This window comes from Colossoma macropomum, unplaced genomic scaffold (assembly GCF_904425465.1).
Source record: "Colossoma macropomum unplaced genomic scaffold, Colossoma_macropomum, whole genome shotgun sequence".
Taxonomy (NCBI): domain Eukaryota; kingdom Metazoa; phylum Chordata; class Actinopteri; order Characiformes; family Serrasalmidae; genus Colossoma; species Colossoma macropomum.
Genome location: NW_023494785.1, coordinates 10,080,259 through 10,101,449, shown reverse-complemented (window position 1 = coordinate 10,101,449; position 21,191 = coordinate 10,080,259). Strand labels below are relative to the sequence as shown.

Below are 21,191 nucleotides of genomic sequence, written 5' to 3'. Positions count from 1 at the left end.
CGTCATATTCTTCATAACTTTCATATTTCATAGGCTACGTTCAAAAGGTGGGGGTCGTAGGAGAGCTGTAACTGTCTTCTTTCCAGTCAAATAGATGGGTGATGTAATTTTAAACCCTTATAATAAAAGAAGCTGAACTCTCAATTTTTTTTGTCTACTGAAAGTCGACCCATTTTTCCACAAATCTGGGCTATAAACTGTAAACAGATGGTGTCTCGTCAGTGATCTGCTCTGTAAAAACTATTTTTATAAAATAATACAAAGAGCATCTAAGATTTTTGGCTTTCAGCAGTAAATTGTAAGCATATAGTAATGTGTGTATGATCATAAAACACACGTTCTGTTAAATTTGGGAGGAGCTTTTACAAAAAATAAATAAATAAATAAATAATTACATTTATTTCATGCAGGTGCTGAATAATTTGCCTTACAATTTGGTCATGTAAGTTCAGATGGACAAACCAAAATATACCCTGGTCAGTGTGAAGGGTGCTTCATATGAATGACACAGTCCGTTTATGTGTCTGCAGCTTTGCTCATAAAAGTACTGGTCAGTGCGTGAACTTTATTGTCCTTAAAGGAAATTTGCTTTGAGCTGCATTCCTATACAAAGACAGACATGCATAATACAAATGTGTACATGACAGATAAATTTAATCATTTAAGTCAGTAAAGCACTGTTTAACTAAAATCGTTGAAGTGTGCTTAAATTTTGACCGTAAACAATGATATCAGCCGTTGATAAAGCCAGGAAAGGGGGTGCTGTCCAGGTAAATTTTACTCCCCCAAGGTACAGACAAAATAAATGGGCCTTCAAAGGTACAGCATGACCCTTAAGGTCCAATTGTGTACCTTAAATGGGTTTTTAAAGTACATTGTGTTAACTTTCCCTGGGGAAAGGAGCACATTTGTACCTTTTCATCGCTTAATTTTTTAAGTACTAAAAAAGTCTGGAGTTAACACAGGTTGACTGGAGCCAGTACAACTTAAAAAATCTAAATGCAATGGAATGTGGTTCTATTACGTTCCCTAATAGGAAGTACTGAAGACTAAATGCTAAATACTATTGACAGTACCAACACAATGACAGCATTTGTACCTTAAAGGCTACAATGTAGGAAGACACTCAGTGTCCCTTTCTGTGAGATGACCTCATAAATAACTGACTGACCTGTGCTGTGTTTGTGTTTTGTATTATGTCCTTTCAGTGTTTTGCTGCTGTATTATTTCAGACTGAAAGTTGATTGCGGAACCAGCTCGTAGTGCCACGGCTCTGATTCCGGTATTAATTCTAATACTTCTAATACTCCAGCACATTCGCAGCCATGTCAGCTTGAGCAGTCAAAGCCATTCAAACCTCTACATGGCCTAGCAGAGATCAGCTGTAATCTAGAGATACGAGGGCATGAGCTGTAAGGCATGAGGCACAATCAACAGGCTTTGACCTTACACTGACCTCCCTCTATGCATTTGTGTGGATGTTTACACGTGTATGCATGTAAACGCACATGTATGTTTCTCTGTGTACGTGTACATGCATGCTGAAGTGTATGCTTGGTGTAATTGGTGAGAAGGGAGGTGTCTGGAGTGCTTGTTTTGATGTACTCTGCCATATGTTTGTATAGAAAAGCCTCAATGTGTGTCAGTGTGCTCCACTGTACGTATCCTTATGAACGTTTGTGGATGCACATGAGTCTACATGTTGGCATGTGTGTGTTTGTGGGTGTTTCTACTCTGTGCGTGTGTGTAGGTGGATCTCGTCCCACACACAGCTTTGTAGCCTGCAGGCTTTTTGCATGGCTTCCACTGAATCCCATTTTCCTGTCTTTTTCCACTGGAGATGGTGAGAGGTGCTGTTAGAGCAGGCTCCTGCTAACACATCATTAAACTGTAATGAATGCCATGGCTGACTGCTGGAAAGAGCTGGTGTGCATAAAGAGCCTCGGGTCCTTACAGCAGCCACCGCGCTCAGAGAGGGCCCAGCACAGCATGGAAAAGACAATGGCTAAATGAGGGGTAAGTGTGTCCTCGTGCTGAAGAGAATGATTCACCGTTTTGTCAGACACTCTGTGTAAGCATATTGTTGTATATGGACATGGTTGACCACTAGACATGGGAACACATACGGTCTTTGGTCAATCGGTGGATATGTAACTCTATCTCTGTTTTATTGTTCAATGCTATCTTGTTTGAGTTTGCACTGGGGTGTGCACTGGACCTACGGTGCTAATGAAGCTAAGTAATGGAAGCTCAGAGACCACCCTTCATTTGTTTAATTTCCTCTTGAAACAGCTTTTAAGTGCAAGTTATTTATTTTTCAGCATCAGAAAGAGAAGCAGAAATGATATATTTAACATAAAAGTCTGTATACTATGTTATACCTAATATAATGTTCATTTGTCTGTATTTAGTGTGTCCACACTTTGCTTTAATTTTTTTTTTTAAGAAATCTGCAGGGATGTTTCTACACACGTCCAAACTTCAGTCTTAGACATTGGTTGTCTTTTCTGCTCCTCTTAATCCAAGTAATCCCAAACACATTCAGTGATGTTGAGGTCTGGACTCCTTGTTTAGAGAACACCAGCAGCTTCTTTGTTTTATTTGCAAAATGTCTTCCTTTTTTGTCTGTTTCCTTTTCTAAGCAACAGCTTCTTGACAGCTACACATATATTTAGACCCATAGTGTTGAGTCGTCTTCTCACAGTGGAAGGATGGACAGATACACCTGTGGATTTTTCAAATATGAAGTGAGAGTGGAGCTTGATTTTCTCCTCTCACAAAGATGAAAGCTTTAAGTATCTGAGGGGATAATGTTGGTGGTCTACCAAGTCTTGCACAGTTGTTAGGAGTCTCATTGCATTTTCTTCCATATCTTTTAATCACAGTTTTGAAAACTATTAATTTAAACTATTTGTCTCTGAATCGACAGTCATCTGAGAGAAACACGGACTTGCTGTTTGGTTTAGTGGTGGAGACTATAGTCTCAATTATAGACACCTCAGTCAGAGAAAGGCGCCTGGACCTGATGCAGTTTTACCTCCATCATGCAGTGAAAAACAAAAAAAGTGATACCAACTGTCCTTAGAGCTCTGCTATCATACAGGTTTCACCTTCAGCCTAATCTAATAAGCTGACTCATCTCATCACAGACTTTCTGAAAACAGCCATTAGATGAATCAGGTACAGTTGTGTAAAGTTAAAGCTAATCTTACTGAACTGATCTGAAGCATTTGTGATGGACGGTCAGAAGTCTGACATGTTTCATAATCGTCCCTTAAAAAACTCCTCTCTGGTGAACAGAAGTGTTCCCAATATGTTTTTCAAAACCAGCTAAATCTGGGCAGAATTCCATCCCAGATATGTGATGGAGACATTTTTGAAGTGTGGCACAGCGATGTCTTTGAACACACTCTACTTATTTTGCTAATTTAGCATTTTGAAACTCATCAGAAGGAAACAGAGTCCAATTTGAAATTTGGCCCCAGTTTCTGACAAGATACTGACCATAATACTAATATCGACAGCTGAAGCTGAAATTAAAACTGTAAAACTTTAACAACTCTGGTTTGGACTTCAGTCAGCTCTTGTCTTGTTTAAAATCAGCTTAAAATCAACACATCACTGCAGTGGATTCGGGGGGTTACTGAGTATCATCTGGAAGTGCAGCTTAATAGGCCTGGAATGGGACGCTGTAGAAGATACTTTCCTCTTCTGTGCCGTTCTCTCTTTCAAGGTCACGTCCTCTTCTGGTGCGCTGCTGCCGTAACTGAAGAGGCTGGCAGTAATCGGAGCACTATGAGGACCCCCAGAGCACTGATAGACAAGAGTGAGAGGTAGCCATGTCTGGATGGGTTCTTCTCTCGTTTCTCTCCAATACCTTCTTCAATTCTTCTCTTGGGCCTTCACAGAGCAAGGGGAGGGTCCTGTTACTGCACCATTTACTGTAGGGAGGCTTTGTGTTCCTGCGTGTTTGGGTGTGTGTGGGGGGCTGAGAGATGGCTTGGAGAATGTGGTTAGTGAAAGTATTAGTAAGGGTATATGTGAGGAAGAAATGGGCAAAGATCTGGACACATGGACACTCCCAGACCTGCAGGCATGACTCCATTTATAACCATCATCAATTTCTGACTGGGCAGAGTTGTCAGGTGACCTCTGTCATATTTCATGTGTACACTAACGGCAGCTGAGCTGATTACAGCAGAAAACAATTCTCCGCAGTCTTGACAGTCCACTGTGGGTGATCTGTTCCAGAAATGCAGAAGAGCTTGCTTAAAGAAAGGCAGGAAAGATTTGAAGAGACGTGTAAATATCTTTGTTTTTCTCCCCCTCGCTCTCTCTCTCTCTCTCTCTCTCTTCTTCTCGCTTTCTGAAGGTACAACTTTTCCAGCTCTGTTTAGATTTCAGCAGGGGGCAAAACACTGGTTTTAATTGACTCAAGCTTCTTGATTTCCTCAACACTAGACGCCCTCCCCTCCACGTCTGTCATGCCGTAATTTCCCTCTCCCTCGCTGCCGTGCCTCTAGCCGTGCAGCCAAGGTTTTCATTAATAGCTAATATTGCATAACGCGGGCTTGAGTGGCGGCTGATCGGGGAAAGCCCCGCGGCGAAATCTGACACCCGCGATGAAGAGATTGAGGAATCGTGCCGTCCAAGCCGACGGATTCGCTCCAAATCCACGCTTTCTGCCTTCACACTTCTTCTTCTTTTTTTCCTTCTTCTTCTGCTAGGCTGCCGGAGTGCCGTTGCCACAGTAACCCATACCTGCGAAGCATTAGAGCTGGAGAACTGCTTCTCTTGCCTGGTGGTAAATGTTAAGTATCTGATTAAAAATAGCCGCACCTTGGAGAGATGATGAGCCAGGCCTGTGCTGTGAATTATGTGCACCACGAGGGTCCTCCCGTGCTTAACGGCAGGGATTTTTGCGAGAAAAGCGGTGCTTTCCTCGCCCGACAGCCCTGTGCACATGATTAGAAACCCCCAATACCCATCCCAGCCACATTTGCATGCACAAGTGCCTTTCAATCTGCCATATTATTTAGGGTTTGGATGCATATATTCTTCACCTCACAGTGCACTGACTGCCATGCATTTAAAAAGCCTATTCCCCTCTGTGCTGCACAGAAACTGCACACCAACCAGGAAGGGTCATTTCTATTTTATTACAGTGTTTCTTTTTTTTTTTTTCCAAGCAGCGGTTGTGTCTCTTTTAACCTGGCTCCCAAATCTCTGCAGCACCCCTCCTCCATCCTGTCTCCTCTGCGAGATTTAGAAGGCTCTCGGCTGGGTCCTCCGCTGCCGTGCCAGCTCAAAGGGCACGCCGAGAATTTCTTTAAGGCTGCAGCAAAACACTCAGAATCAGAATTTTTTTTTCTCTTTCCCCAGGGAAGAAAGCATGAGGTGAGTGCTCAGAGCAGCGCCCGTCACGACTTCTTCTTTTTCTTCAACTTTTGTCTGGAGCCCATTTTAACCTTCTGTTCTGGGACTTTTCTCATGTCTTTCACTCCTCTTCTAAGAGTAAACATTGTATTCTGGTCACATTCTCCCACAGCAGTCACCCGCATGTCTGAATACTTCTCTGCAGCGACTAATGTGGGTGTACGTGTGTCATAACCAGCACGTAGGGACAATTTCTTATTTATTTCTTTCCTCCCTGCAGTCTGCAGATGTCTGTGTGAAAAGCTTTAGTGATCTTGTTCTCTCCTAGCCTGTGTGTGTGTGTGTGTGTGTCAGGGGGATCTGCAGTGTGACACGGGGTGCCTGCTGCAGCCGCAACAATTAACATGAGAGTGCGCCTGCTGCATACTGATTGGCTGACCAAGCCGCCACCTCCTTCCTCTGGCTACGCCCCCTCTACTAGTGGAAAAGCATGGTCAGTGTGAACGGAGCCACGCCCACCAGCTGAGCCCAAGCATGCATGCCAGAGTTAGAACGAGTCACTGCTGCCCTCTGGTGGAGCCACAGTGAGAGATTTACGCACGCTTGTATACTCATGTTCATTCATTCACATCTCCACCTGCATGCTTGGACTACAAGGGCAGGTACAGGGGTGGGTGATACTGCAGTAATGTAACATCACGATACTTTGACATTTCAGCGTTTCACATGCTGTGTTAAACAGCGCTAATTATGCTTGCTTTCTAATGAAACATGCAGTTAGTCAGTGTTCTATATCCACGATATGCTCAGAAAAGCATATGGAGATGTAACATGACAAAATCTCACAGTATTAATAAATATCATCGTATTGCCCACCTTTAGGGCCAGCTACTCATAAACACAACAAACTATAAACTAACGTTAACACGTTGTTGTTAACACCATGTTAATATATTATTATTGTTGTCTTTAAGATAGATCACTTTATTAATCCTAGAGGAAACATTGTCTATTACAGCAGCACAGAGTACAGTAAAGAGCAAAACAAGAGCAAAAGTATTTTTGTACGCAGTTATACATATGCATAGATAGAAGACGTAAAGATATATAATAAACTATACTAAAACAACCATAAAATATAATGTGCAGTATGAAAAATATTTTGCCAGTGACAATGCAGTGTTGAATGTCATGTCCAGTGTTCTCACCTAATAACCTAACAGCACATGTACCAGTGGCCAGTGGCAGAGAACTAAAGCATTTATCTGAAGTTAAATGTTAAGTCTTATTTCTTGTTTATGATTATTAAGACGTAAATAAATTCATTCAGAGTGGTTTGATGTGAAATGTCCTCAGTGGTGGTGATAGAAACCAGACGTCTGAAGACTTTAATGCACTTCTGCATTAAATGATTATGATCTGAGATGTTGTTTTACAATAGTTTTAAAGTGAGTTTTACACTAAAACATTTTAAACTACATTCCTGGAGAAGAGATACATTCAGGGTGTAATAAGGCAAAATGCTTCCCAATGAAAACATCTTATTATTTATTTTCCTTTCTCAGGTTGATGGCTATTTTACCATTGTCAGCACTCATATATAAACTTAGAAGACGTGTAGGTTCAGTGGTCATTGGATAGTAAATCAAATGGCCAAATGTGCACTCTAGATATTAGGACCCCTGGGCTTTCCCCCTGGAAAGAAGGGATAAATTTAAAGCTGTGAATTTAAACTTCAGCAGTCATAAGCGTAAATGCTAAAACTTGGGGTCTAAAACTCAATTTACGATCATGGATTCATTTCCTTGAAGAGATTTTACGCAGCGCACTTAAGGTAAAGCGAAAACTTAAGGCCAAAATTCACTTAAGATGTTTTATTCAAGTGACCACAGGGGCTAGACCGAAAGAAAAGGCCAAATGTTAAACATCTGTTAGCCAATTTGGTTACTTTAGGTTTATTAGTTAGAATGACTGATGTGCTGCGTTGTATCTGCTTTGGCCATCCTGAGATACCCAGCGACAGAGCGAGAACAGAGTGAGCGGGAAGGGAAGGACTGCAGGTGAGAACAAGAGAGACAGATTTAGTGTGCAGAGACGGAGCGTGAGTCACATCCACACCTCTCTTTGTGTCGTGTGTGTCTCCTTCGTTAGGAAAATTCCAGCACTGGCTCGTGACACCCTTCGGCAGCCTCCCCGGTTTTAGGCTTTTCCTGCTTTGACGTGGTCCCAGCTGTTGTGCTGTCTTTACAATGCTGCACTAAACATCTGTCCCCACGCCAGCTGGGAGAGAGGATATAGCTGCCGCATTGCTCTCCGAGGAGTAACGGCTTTGCTCGTGAAACTGTCCAGATACTGCATGCGCGCCGTAACAATACAGGTTATGCCCTCAAAAAATGCTAACGCTGCTGAACGCTGAATGAAAATTAGTGAGGCTGGGTCAGCATGAACTCATTTGTATGGGGCTAATGCTAACTGGCCCCTCTAGCTCTGTGTGTCGCACTTGGTCCAAGATTGCTGGTAAAATAAAATGTTATGTTTACTTGCAAATGAAGCAATAAAGGAATACTCCAGCGATTTTCAACCTAATCCACATTTGCTGAATCTGTAGTGTATTGTCAGTTACAACTAGAGATGTTCACGAGTCACTTCATGCAGGTCTGAGTCAAGTTTTAAGTCTCTGGGGTGTCGAGTCAAGTCGAGTCTCGAGTCTTTAGTTGAGAATTTTAGTTTAGTCTCATTATTAGCTGCAGGCATTGCATTGTACAGAGGTAAACTCCAACTAGAAACGTGTCAGAATTGATACAGCTTTAAATAATAAGCCTTTCATTATGGACGGAAGGACAGCACTGCAGCACTACACACAGTAAATACAGCGTCTGAAGGAAAGAGGCAACGTGAAGCGGTTAGTTATTCTATAGTTTATATAGCAGCTATTCTGTCTGGCTACTGTGGTAGCTAACCCAACGGGATGTAGCACACAGACTAAAATTTCAGCTAGATTAGCTCACAGCTTCAGCTAAATTAGCTACTGCGCTAGCTAATATTTGCTAGAATGTTTGCTGTCCAAATGCTGGTCAGTTGTTTCAAGTTGTCTTGTCTTTTTTCTTTAATCACTGTCTTTTCTCTGTTTCCTCAGTCAGACTGAAGGTTTTTCTATAATGGGAAGTTCAATGTATGAAGCCGTATTCAACCCAACGCCACTGTGATAGAACAGCATTGCAGTGATGATTGAGCATGACTGTAATAACTGATAGGCAAAGACACACATGTGAAATTTTTCTTTTCAGGCTGAAATTTCACACGACTTAATCTTGAGTCCGACTCCAATAGTGAATCAGTTAAGGACAGCTTGTCCGAGTCGAGTTGTGAGTCAGTTAAGGGCTAGTGAGACATTTAAAGGCGAGCTGGAGTCAAGTAGTGAGTCAGTTAAAAGCGAGTCAGAGTTAACTACCAAGTCAGTTAAGTGCTAGTGAGTCAGTGAAATTTGGGTCGGAGTCAAGAAGCGAGTCAGTTAAGGGCTAGTAAATCAGTTAAATGCGACTCAGAGTCGAGAAGAAAGTCATTTAAGGGTTAGTGGGTCAGTGAAATGTGAGTCAGCATTGATAAGCAAGTTAGTTAAGGGCTAGTGGTTCAGTTAAACGTGAGTCAGAGTCGAAAAGCAAGTCAGTTAAGGGCTAGTGAGTTCATTAAGTGTAAGTCCGAGTCAAGAAGCGAGTCAGTTAAGGGTGAGTCAGAGTCAAGTAGTGAGTCAGTTAAGGGCTAGTGAGACAGTTAAAGGCGAGCCGGAGTCATATAGTGGGTCACTTAAGGGCTAGTGAGTCAGTTAAAGGTGAGTCAGAGTTAACTACCATGTCAGTTACGTGCTAGTGAGTCAGTGAAATGTGAGTGGGAGTCGAGAAGCAAGTCAGTTAAATGTGAGTCAAAGTCAAGTAGTGAGTCAGTTAAGTGCTAGTGAGTCAGTTAAAGACGAGTCGAAGTCAACTACCAAAGCAGTTAAGTGCTAGTGAGTCAGTGAAATGTGAGTCGGGGAGGCATGTCTAAATTATCATCCATGGTTATTGGCCACTGGAGTTTTCCTTTAAGTGCAGATTAATGATCAGTTTAATTATATATTCCGTACACATCTTTGTTCAATACCTTGTAATCTCTTGGAATATTCTTGCTTCAGCCCACTGAGGGTCCTCTGTCAGCGCACTAGCGCCACCTGTGTGGTTTCTGTGGTAGTTTCACTTTCGGACAGAGGTGATCTGTAGGACTTCAAGTGCAGTGTCAAGCGTTTCTGGAGTCAGAGCCACTCTGTTTTTCTGCAGTGGGCACAGGTGCCTCCCTGGGGGTGCCGTGTACCCTGCATGCCCGCTGATGCCAGGCAAAAAAGGGCTACAGTTGCACTGTCCAAGCTGGCACTAAGCAGCGCAGAGAGACACTCTCAGCTTGGCCACAGACTGTTGACACGGTATACTTTTCTCTCTGCAGTGGTGTTGAAATCATCCTGAGAGGCCGAGTTTTAGTGTGACCTCTGGTTAAGTGTAAAATTGAGTATAACTGTGTAAAAGCCTCCCTGGTTGCCTGACTGGCAGAAGAAAGCATAAGATCCTGTTAGGTTGGGTTCAGTTTCATTTTTAATTAATTCAGGGATGAGGTTTTTTTTTTTTTTTAATTACTGTCTTCTAGCTCCTCCAGAAAAACTCTTATAGCTGAAGCTTTATTCCTCAGTGCTCAGCCTTGTAGACAATTAAAGTTGAATAACTTCACATTTGAAGCTATTTTGACCAATAGAAACAAGCAAATATTGTTACTTAAGTGCAGTCTTGTTACACTGATGTACATTAAGAACATTCTCTGGAAAAGTTACCATTCTGAGACACAAGGTTTCATACACTACAATGTTAAACTAGAGAACAAACTTTTTGGTGTTATATGTTATTATCTGTCATATCGTGCTGTGCAAAAGCCAAATACCACCCATCATTTATTCAATTTCCAGCAACTAAGTACCAGATATTCATTTTTCAGAAGATATTTCTGAGGAGATTAGATACAAGATAATCTGCTTGCATAAGAAGGTAAGGTAAATGAAAATAAGTGAAAAAACAGAAGATTCTAAAAACAGAGTTTCAAAAACGTATTAAAGGATACAGAGAAAATGGAACTTCTAACAACCATGCAAATAGTAGCCCACCAAAACAATAGACCACTTACACAGTCACCATCAGATAAACAGTACTTAAAGCTCTCATCTTGGCGAAAGAGGAGAAAATCAGGCTCTGCTCTTGCTCCACTGTAAGAAAACAACACTGTGGGTCTGAAAGGACATGTAGTTGGCAAAAAACTGTTACTGTGAAAAGAAAATGGACAAAAAAAGAAAATTTCCTAATCAAACAAAGAAGCTGCTGGTGTTCTCACAACAATGGACTGACCACCCCAGAGTCCAGACCTCAACATCACTGTAAGAAGCAGCAAGAAAGCAAATCTCACAAAAGTATGGAAGCTGTAAAAAAGGCAAAGGGTAGACACACTGAATACCAAAATAAATGTTCTGTTTAGTTTTTGAGGCTTCTGTGCACTTTTGGTTGAGTATATGTTTTCAGATTTTTTTATGAGTGAAAAATTAGTGATTTGTACTTAATGGCTATTTCGTCCAGAGGATAAATGAAGGGTGGTCTGTGACTTCTGCACAATACTATTTTTGCCAGTCAAATCTACCTGGTGGTCAACGAAACTGAACTAAAAACCTGAATTTGTGCTGAACATGAGAACAACATGGTTCAACATGAGTGTAATGTGTTACCATGTTGTAGTCAAAGGCATTAGGTAATTTGTACTACATTTATGCTGAGGTCTTAATGGGTATGCTATAAAGCAGTGCGGTGGTTTGTGTGTGTGCGTGCGCGTGTGTGCGCGCACGTGCTGTGTGAAGGGCAGAGAGCTGAGCAGGGTGAGGGAAGGTGAGGGGGTAGAACTGTGTACGTGCTCTAACTCATCACTGGACTATCAGACACATGGAGCCAGCAGAGCTGTGTTGCTTTGGAAAGAGGAGGGACAGTGTATGTGTGAGAGAGATTCTGCTCTGCATAATTAATTGCCGCAGTGTGATTTCCTGCTAGAAACGGGTGCAACTTGACAAAAGATGGGAATTGGATCGGGATTAAAATAGCTGAAACATGAAGAGCTAATTGCCCACTCTTTACGGCACTAGAGTTGAAAAGAAATGACGTTATCTACTATTTACAGCAGCGGTGCATGTTGAGGAAAATCAAACAGCCCCACGGTCACTGGTCATATTTGCACTGCAAGAGTTTTGATTCCAGTTAAGCCTTTCAGAAACACAGTTAAGCTTACAAAAAATGTGATTGGGTAGCTATTACACATTTAGCAATAGTTTAGATTATATGCACGATTACCTAAATTGCACTGTTTTTACTAAGTTTAATGTGCTTAAAGGGCTCATATCCCACATTTCTACGTAGAAGGTCCACTTATAAGGTCTGTGTGGGTTTATGTAATGTAAGTTTTACATGACCATTTCCTTTAAAACTGATATGTAAATTATCTCTGTTCTGATTGGCCGTCCTGTATTGTGCCTCAGTCAGAAAGTAGTCCAAACTGATACACACCATGTGACTTCAGTTTGAATGGGCGGAGCTAAACTGCTTTAGGTGTGAATAGTGGATATGTGTAAACATGGTTTTTGTGACATCACAAAAACTGTAAGTTCAAAACAGGCTGTTTCTGTTGCTTAGTTTCCATGTGTGGACTTGTATGAACTGGGGAACTTTAATAGTGTTTATGTGCTTATATCAAACTCTTATTTCAAAAAAATAATTGAGGGGAAAAATCATTTTATTGTATATAATTGTATTATCTGTATTTGTTTTAACTGCGAAAATTCAGATATCAGCTCAGGACTCCGTTTCAGCAAATACTCAATGTTAAAGGACTTTAATCTGGGGGCAAATAATTGGCTCAGGACATCCAAATTTAAGTAACTTTTAAGCCCAGAATTAAGCCAAATTTGATGCTGGGGGAAACAGCAAGATGTGGTATATCTGTAGTATACAAACATATTACATTACATCAGTGGCCGTTAGCATGAACATGACCTTATCTGTGGAAGAGCCTCAGTATAGTCCAGAGGGCTGCCCACCTGGCCCACGCTGCCCTCTCTCTGCCATCCCGCCTCATCAGCCTCTGTTCTGCGCCTCCATGGGCCGCTGCACACCACTGTCTCCGCACGTCCCGCCTAGGTCCTCTAAACGGAGGTTATGGGCAGGAGTCATGCGGAGCGGCTGGAGCTGACAGATAGTCCATGTCACAGGGACACAGAGCGTATTTACAGAGGCTCAGCCCCGCTCCCGAAGCGCCGCTCAACGCTCTTCTTTGCTGAGGCATCACTTTGAAAAATGAAAGCGTGCATCCCCTTAGCCGACCTTGCATCTTTTTCCCCCTGCGCTCTTTTCCCCTGCGGGGCAGCAATTTGCCGCACGTTACGGCATGTCTTCGTAACGGATGGGCTCCTTGACTCCTTTTGAGGTGTCTTTTAATAGAGTGGCCAAGTGTTGCGTTTAGCCGGCGCATCAGTTAGGTGCAAAATGGAGTTTTCTGAGGTGCTGTGAAGACTCGGGTCCTGTTTATCCAGCAGATTGGGCTGAGTCAGTGCTGCTCTACTGAGCTCTGACCACAGACTTTATTCTGACTCACTCCGCACGCTGCCAACAGGGTCCGCACAGAGGAGGATTAAGAGGAAACCAAAACGCTCCTGCAAATAAATCACACTTCTCTCTGCGTACATGCAGCGTATTCCACAGTGCTTCTGCCTACCCAGCACTGACAATTAGGGGGAGTAACTTTTAACTTCTGCATTCTCAGTAACATCTATTTCAAAATCTGCAGGGTTTTTAAAGAATGCAATATGGTTACAGTAGCATTTAAAGCAACAATTGCAAAGAATAAAAATGTCAGCCCAGTTTTTTGCAACACAGGGAGGAAAAAATGGGGTCAATGCAGGGGACCGCAGGGGACTGCAGGGAACTGTATTGTCCCCTAAATACCCCAAACCAAGCAAGAACCAGCAGTCTGATGGATAAGGAACTCTATTTTAGCTTTACCTTGGTTTTTTATAGATATGTTACATGCACACAATATGCACAAACATGTTTGTAAACCATGCATTCAAATCCTTTGTTGACTTACTGTGAGTTACAACTATACTGCACAGAATATGGTATAAACATCAATATGGAAGCAACAACACTCTCGGAAATAAAGGTAGTAAACTGTCACTGGGGCAGGATCCCTCTTGTCAGTGGGGTGGTACTCTCAAAGGTACATCTCGTTACCTTTTAGTCAGGAATCATAACTGTAATATAATCCATTGAAATTCTGTTTTCTAAATTTTATTGACTTCACACAGCCCAACTCGTCTCCAGGCTTTTTATTTTATTGTTCTGTTTTAAAACGTTAGGTTATGAAAAGGTACACCTGGGAAAAACGTATTTAAGATGCACAGTTGGACCTTAAAACCACTGTTGTACTTTAAAGGGAACATTTACATTGTTTGAACATGAACGAAAAATGTACCTGCACAGAGCCTTTATTTCTAAGTGTAGGGTTGTAGTTCATTGACTTTAAAATTACTTAGTCTATTAATGACTCTTTAGGAAACTCTTCAACCCATCATGATCTTGAGTTTCAATGTGATTCCCTGTGATTATTGTGTTGCTATTCAGGGATGTTTTAAAATACACTGAATGCGCAAATGTGACTGAGCACAGTAGTGGAATATAGACAATCAAACAAAACACCAAGCTTTTTTATTTATTTATTACTTCTTATGTTTGAAGATAGACTGAGAACTTTGAGTGCTTGCATTCCAATGAGTGTGTACATGTAAATTTATGGCATTTGGCAGAAACTTTTATCTAGAGCAACTTGTAACCTTGTAAAAGAGGTACAGTTGTATGTTGACATCCTCTACAGAGAACAAAGTATATTTTTATCATAATAATAGTTAATAGTTAATATCATAATAATATTATAATAAAATGTCAAATATGCCAAAATTTGTAATATTTTCCCAATACTGTCTCCTCTGTAGAGAAGGTGTTCATTTAATTTCACTTAGAAAATCAACGAAACGTTTGACCAAGGGCACCAACATTTTTGCTGAAGACTGTAGGTGCATGTAGCATGTAGCATTAGGAGTCTTGCCCAAGGACTGTTATTGTGTGCTTTACAGGAAAAGAAGGTTTGAGCTTTTTATTCACTGTCACTCTTATTCAGCTTACACTGGCTTCCTGATAGCTTTTGCATTGACTGCAAGGTCTTGCTTATAGCATTTAAAGCTCTTAATGGCCGAGCTCTGGCCTATTTTACTGGTCTGTTGAAGCAGTGCAACTCATCTAGAGCGCTTTGCTCAACTGAGACAGCCTTACTTTAGGGTCACTTACAGCTCAGTTGGTGGAAGATTTTTTTATTATGCTGCTCCTAAACTGTGAAACCCTTCCAGAGAATATTATGAATGCAAGCATGATAGGTGTTTTTTAAATCCAGAGTAAAACAGATTTGTTTAGGCCAGCATATACAGAGTATTGTGGCTCATTTTCCCCTGTGTTCTGGTTGTGCTGTTGTTCTTCATTTAAACCATAATTTCAGAACGCACCACTTGTCCACACAAATTAGAAAGTTAGCTCACTCAGTCTTGGCAAGTAACCTGAGAGCTTTGTATGGTTTAAAATTTGCCTTTCTACTCGAGCTATAGAAACTACATCCAAACAGAGGTCTTCCCTCCAAACCCCCACTGTCACCAGTTCTGTATAAAACCAGATTTGATTAATACGTAAAACTGTCATGAATTCAAAGGAGAGAAAGGGAGTCATTGTTGGCTCTCTATTTGTCAGAGAGCGTTATGTTTACTGATTGTGACAAAGACTAGTCTACCCTTGCTGCATTGTGGGGCAGAGCTCTGCACTGAAATGAACAGGATGCAGCGTGGCAAAGTTGCAAGTGGACGTATACTGTTACCCACTACACCTGGGTTACTTGTGAAGGTCGAGTGCTAATTTCTTGCTTACAAAGGTTCGGATAAACAAACTAACATAAGTAAATAGTGACAACAGTGACCTTTGAAGAATCCAAACCCTCTTGATACCAGGGGACCCAGTCTGTTGTCTGGAGAAGTGAAGTTTATTTCGTGGCGAGCGCAGGTACCAGACACCCAGCCAGCCCGTAAGACATTGGACTAACACAGTTTTATAGCTGGACTGATAAGAAGATTAGACCCATCTTATACAGGTCAAGTAATAGGTGTGACAAACAAGACCATGTAGGGGTAAACACAAAATAGGCAGCCTAAAATACAACTTCAGCACATTAACACACAATACAGAATGTATAACACAGCACATTTCACAACAATAAATTCCTTCACCTTCAAATTCTGAACACTTAATATTCATCCAGGCAGCTGGACATATCAAATATATTTTGCTAAACTGTTTTATTTTCAATGTACTTTTATAATCTGATAAGCATTTTAAAAGTTGGCCATCGACTACTGTTTGTTTTTTTCTTAAAACCTTTAAAAATATTTGTCCACGGAAGAAAAAATGCCTGTCCTTTCATAAGGAAAAAAAAACAAAATAAACAGTAATAAAGGCTGTTAGGGAATAGACACCCTTTGTGGTGGACCTTCCTGTTGAGCTTTGGGTTTATTCATCCTCAGAAATTGTGTTGGTAGGTTCATTCTAAGGAGCTGTTTTGTATCGCAGTGGTGTTTTAACCAGCGAAAAGATGAGAGCCCTCAGTTTTGAACTTGAAATGGGGAGAAAAACATTTTTCTGTTTTCTGTTCATTCGCTTTCAAATACTGTTTGTTGTCGACTCTTCTTTTAAAAAAAAAAAAGCAATGTTGTTGCTTCGCTTCTCAGACAGGAAATAGTAAATATAATTACTAAAGTCATTTACGAAAATGCATGTGATTGGATAAACTGCAGCACAGGACTGCTACAGAAACAGCACCGGCTTCACCAGCTTCTTGTTCGAATTTTCCCGTTCCACCTTAAATGGTGGCTGAGGCACACAGGAATGTGGAACAGGAAAATTCAAACAAGCAGCTGGCGAATGACAAGCTGACTTCAGCTTTATGTCTTTTTGTTGTCCAACAGTTTCTAGTTGCAGATTAAACGTATCAGGAAACCAGCTGGAGTGCTTATAAATACAAATGAGTCTGTCAGTTTGTCTCTAAATTATCGATGTTCATCTTGTAATTATCTTTCTTTTTCTTGCCCTTTTGTTAGCTACTAGCTAGGCGAGATTGCCCGCGTTGCTATGGTTACCAGCAGTCTGCGCGCTGATCTTCAGGGTTAAAGGGTTTAAAACCATTTATTGTTAAAATTCTGTTAGAACTTTCAGCAAAGCTTTATTTTACTGCAAACGAGGGTAATTTAATTAAAATTTATTTAAAAATCTAATTCTGCTGTAAAGCTGCAACAGGGCAGTAAAAGAGCCGCATGTTGCTCCGGAGCCACATTTTGCCGACCCCTGCGCTATACTAAATAGCAGTTTAGCACTCTGTTGAGTCTATATCACTATATAGTATATCACTATACTCAATAGTGATACTCAATCTCCACCTTCATCACTACATTTTTAGAAATAACGATAGCTCAACAGGTCCTTAATGGTGACTTTGTTGTATGTGTTTGTATGTACCATGGTGTGTTTGTGTTTGTGTGCTTCCTCTGCTGCTGTCCAGTCCCAGACCGCAGTGTTCCAGCAGTGTGCTTCCTTGCACTCACTCCTGAGTTTAGTGTGTTTGCCAACGTTTGTCCCTCTCTGCAGGTGTGTGGAACACAGAGCTGTCCTGATCGTACTCTGCTGTTTTCGCTCACTCATCATGAAAACCTAACCTGTTTGGCCTGGCTGCCTGTTGGCTATTGATTTAGCCTGCAGTCTGCCTCTAACAGAGCTTAACCTCTGCTGTTTAAATGCTCAACCCACACCATCAAACGGAGATTACAACACATCCCCGGACTTGCCTGCTCCATGCTCCCTTAAGCACACACACACATATTGCTCGTGGTTTGCAGGGAGGTGCAGTTGTACAGTTTGTTTGCTCAGGCTCATAAAGGCTTGGGAAATGGGGAAAAGGCTTGGGAAAGCTGCTCTCTCAAATATTTGGATAGTGTTTTGTAAAAGAAGTGGAATTAGTTTTAGAAGGCAATACCTCAAAATGACTCCAAAGACCAGTGTTGATTTAGTCTGTCTAAATCTAAAACTGTATAGAGTGTATGTCAGGGACAGCTGATTCAGACCAGCTTTTAAAGATTTCCGTTTTTTATCCACTGTGCATGAGATGCAAGTGTGACATACATTCAGTTTCAGCCACTTTCTGAACTGTCTCAACACACCAATTGCAGCTGAATTATTAAACCGGTATCACAGCCTTTTAACATCCTATTTATTCATTCATCCATTCATTCATTATGTATTTATTTGGGATCTTAAGTGAATTCGCATTTATTTAGTGTGCTATTTCTTGTATTTATCTACTTAGGATATTGTGTTGAGTTTGACAACTATCCATCCATCCATCCATCATCTAAACCGCTTATCCTTCTGGGTCGCGGTGGGGTGCTGGAGCCTATCCCAGCTGTCATTGGGCGGAAGGCAGGATACACCCTGGACAGGTCGCCAGTCCATCGCAGGGCGAGTTTGACAACTAGCTCCTATATTAAGATTGGTGCACCTTTTAGATTTTTGTTTTTCTTTATTTGTTTATCATTTTCAAATGAATGCCAAATTATAATATTTTCTGCCTTTTAGTTGATTTAAATTATATCTAAATAATGAATATAATGAGAGATTTTTTTTAAAACTATATTAAAGTAATAAAAATGTCAAATTTATTAACTTTATTTTTTTTATTTTGTATTTTATTATATTCTCTCTCTCTCTGTCTCTCTCTCTCTCTCTCTCTCTCTCTCTCTCTCTCAAAGACATCTGCAGGGATGTTTTTTCACCCCTCTAAAGTTCAGTCATTATAGTTGGTTGCATTTTCTGCTTCTCATGAGACAAATATTCTCAAACACATTGTGATGTTGGGCTGGTCAGTCCATTATTAGGACACCAGCAGATTCTTTGTTTGATTTGTAAATTTTCCATTTCCTTTTCTCAGTGGGGTTCTTCTTGACAGCTACTCACCCGTTCAGACTCATAGCGCTGAGTCGTCTTCTCACAGTAGAAGGATGGACAGAAACGCCTGTGGATTTTGTGGAGCTTGATTTTCTCCTCTCTCTCAAAGATGAAAGCTTTAAGTGCTGTTTGTCTGGTGATATTTTGGTGGCCTTGCACTGTTGTTAGGAGTTCCATCTTTATCTTTTAATGACTTTTGAACCAGTTTTGAAAACTCCTGTTTATTCACTTATTTTGCTTTGGCTTTTCCTTCCGTATACAAGAGAATCATCTTGTGTCTGATCTTCTCAGCGACACCTCCTGAACATGAAGAACTTGAGCTTACTGGCTGTATTTATGGTCTTAACCATGGTTCTTTCCCTCGTCCACAGGTGTCCATAGGAAAGATGTATGAAACCCAGAGGATCGTGGTGGAGCCTGAACCAAAGAATTTCTGACTGGGCGTGGTAGAGGAGCACGGAGTGATGTGTGGAGAAGATTTAAAGGTTTGGAGATTGGCAGAACCCAGCTTGTCATCTTTACCCCAACTCTTCAACATGACTAGTGACCAGTGAAGGGGTGCAGGGTTGGTGTTACCGATGACTCACTTGTATGGTATATAGATTCTCTGTTCCCAGATTACCTCCAACACCTCCCCGCTGCCTCTCCCCGAAATCCACACTGCAATGTGCTGAAGTGCAGATAACCGGCGAGTGGAACTATAGCGTAGCAAACACTGCACAGCCTACCTTCGCAACCCACTGTCCACTGTTACAATTCTGCCCTTTTAAACTTGTGAAACTGTAGATATATATGTATTATTTGTCTTGTTTCATTAAAGGTATGTTAATTTGACTCACCACAAGCTGTGCAGTTCTTAATTGCTTTTGCTGATTGAATAATTACCAATGATTTGGAGGCGTTAAAATGTAGAGCATGCAAGTTTTTGCAGTGATGTTTTGCGTAGGTTAAAGGTTTCCCACAAGGCCGAGGGACTAAAAATAGACCGCTCTGTTAGTTTTCAGGTAGGGATGGCCTAGTAAACAGGAGGTAGAGGTATAAAGATCAGGTTACACAATGTCACAACACTGGGTCAGAGAGAGAGGGGCAAGCCTCATGTTCCCGTTCTGTCCTCTTCATATTAGCAGAGCAGTTATTCAGAAAGTGTTCCAGTCTTTAAAAACATACTGTACTGTGCAGAGGCAAAAAATCTAAAACTAAATATGTCATTAGAATGCGTTTAAATACACAAATACAGGCCACAAAACAAGAATTTCTCATTTATAAAAAAGTAGTTGATGCCTTGTGAGCTAAATATCCTGTTTTCTCCCTGATGCCCCCAAACTTTCCATAGCTTTATTCAAATTCACCACCAGCTCACCTGACTAACTTAATGAAGCACTGATTAGTTAAACCACACTCTTAAAAAGATCAACGGTTCTTTAGTAAATAAAATGGTTCTATAGAGAACCATGAACACTCTGTCCAACCCAGAGGACACATAACTTAGTGGCAGTTCTCGTCACTACAAGTTCTCTGGTACATTCTTAAAAATGATGGTTCTTCAAGGGTTCTGTAATAAAGAAAATGGTTCTGTATCGAACCATGAACACTCAAAGAGCCCTTTGCATGATTTGCATCATGAAAGTGTTCTTCGGATGAGAGAATGTGTTGTGTGTGATTCTAAATAGAACCTTTTTGAAAAGGGTTCTTCTGTTGTTATAAGCTTGTATCATAACAGCAGCAGAACCCTTTAGTGCTATATAAAACCATTTTCAAAAATCAACAGCACATTTTCCATCAATCTGAAGAACACTTATGATGCAAAGGACCCTTTAAACATGCATGTGTTCATGGTTCTGTTTAGAACCATTTTCTTTACTAAAGAACCCCTGAAGAACCATCTTTTTTTAAGAGTGCAGGTATTCTATAAGAACTACAGGTAATGCTGGGCTACTACAAGGAGAGGTTTGGAAATGGTTAATCAAACACACTGACATTTATAAAATCACTTTATATATTAATATTAATTGTATTTTATTAATATATTGATTTGTGTTTAATTATTACTCTAATAAAGGTGGTATTAATCATAATATAGCATTGATACCTGTGTATGTGTAAAGCCAACTCCTAATATCATGGGGGAAAAAACATTTGTCCTTGCAACGAAATTGCAATGAAATCTTTCATTTAAACACAATGTCCATATCTGAAATGTTACATTTCTTTTAAACAGTGTTTACTAAGCTTACCTGAATACATACAGTCACATGCAAAAAGTCTGAACACCCCTGGTCAAATTCCATGTTTTGTTGATTTTCTAAGTGAAAATAAGTGAACACATCCTCTACAGGGAACCCACTTCAATATGACATTTTTCTGTAAATTTCAGTGCACAGTTTCTGCTTGTTTGCTGAGTTTAACATATTGGAGAACAAAATAATGAAATCTAAAATGTGCCATTACTTTTGCACAGGCTGCGTTTTATGTTTTATTTTTCCCAATAGGTGCAGCAAATAAACAGTAATTGTGCATTAAAATGTGCAGAAGTGTGTTCTCTGACGTTATTTTCACTTACAAAATGAATTTCACCAGGATGCACAAACTTTTGCAAATGACTGTATTTGAAGAAAATGTGAAACT

The 21,191-nt window shown here is 40.7% G+C and overlaps 1 protein-coding gene across 1 annotated transcript in view; it reads left to right on the top strand.

Annotated features, from left to right (window-relative positions):
* Positions 1–19,405, top strand: part of LOC118816105 (LYR motif-containing protein 4B) — a 74,261-nt gene extending 54,856 nt beyond the window's left edge. Inside the window, exon 3 of the mRNA XM_036582618.1 lies at positions 18,938–19,405. Coding sequence (XP_036438511.1) covers positions 18,938–19,003 — 66 coding nt within the window. The 3' untranslated portion in view covers positions 19,004–19,405. The remainder of the gene's footprint in view (positions 1–18,937) is intronic.
* The last annotated feature ends 1,786 nt before the right edge of the window (positions 19,406–21,191 follow it).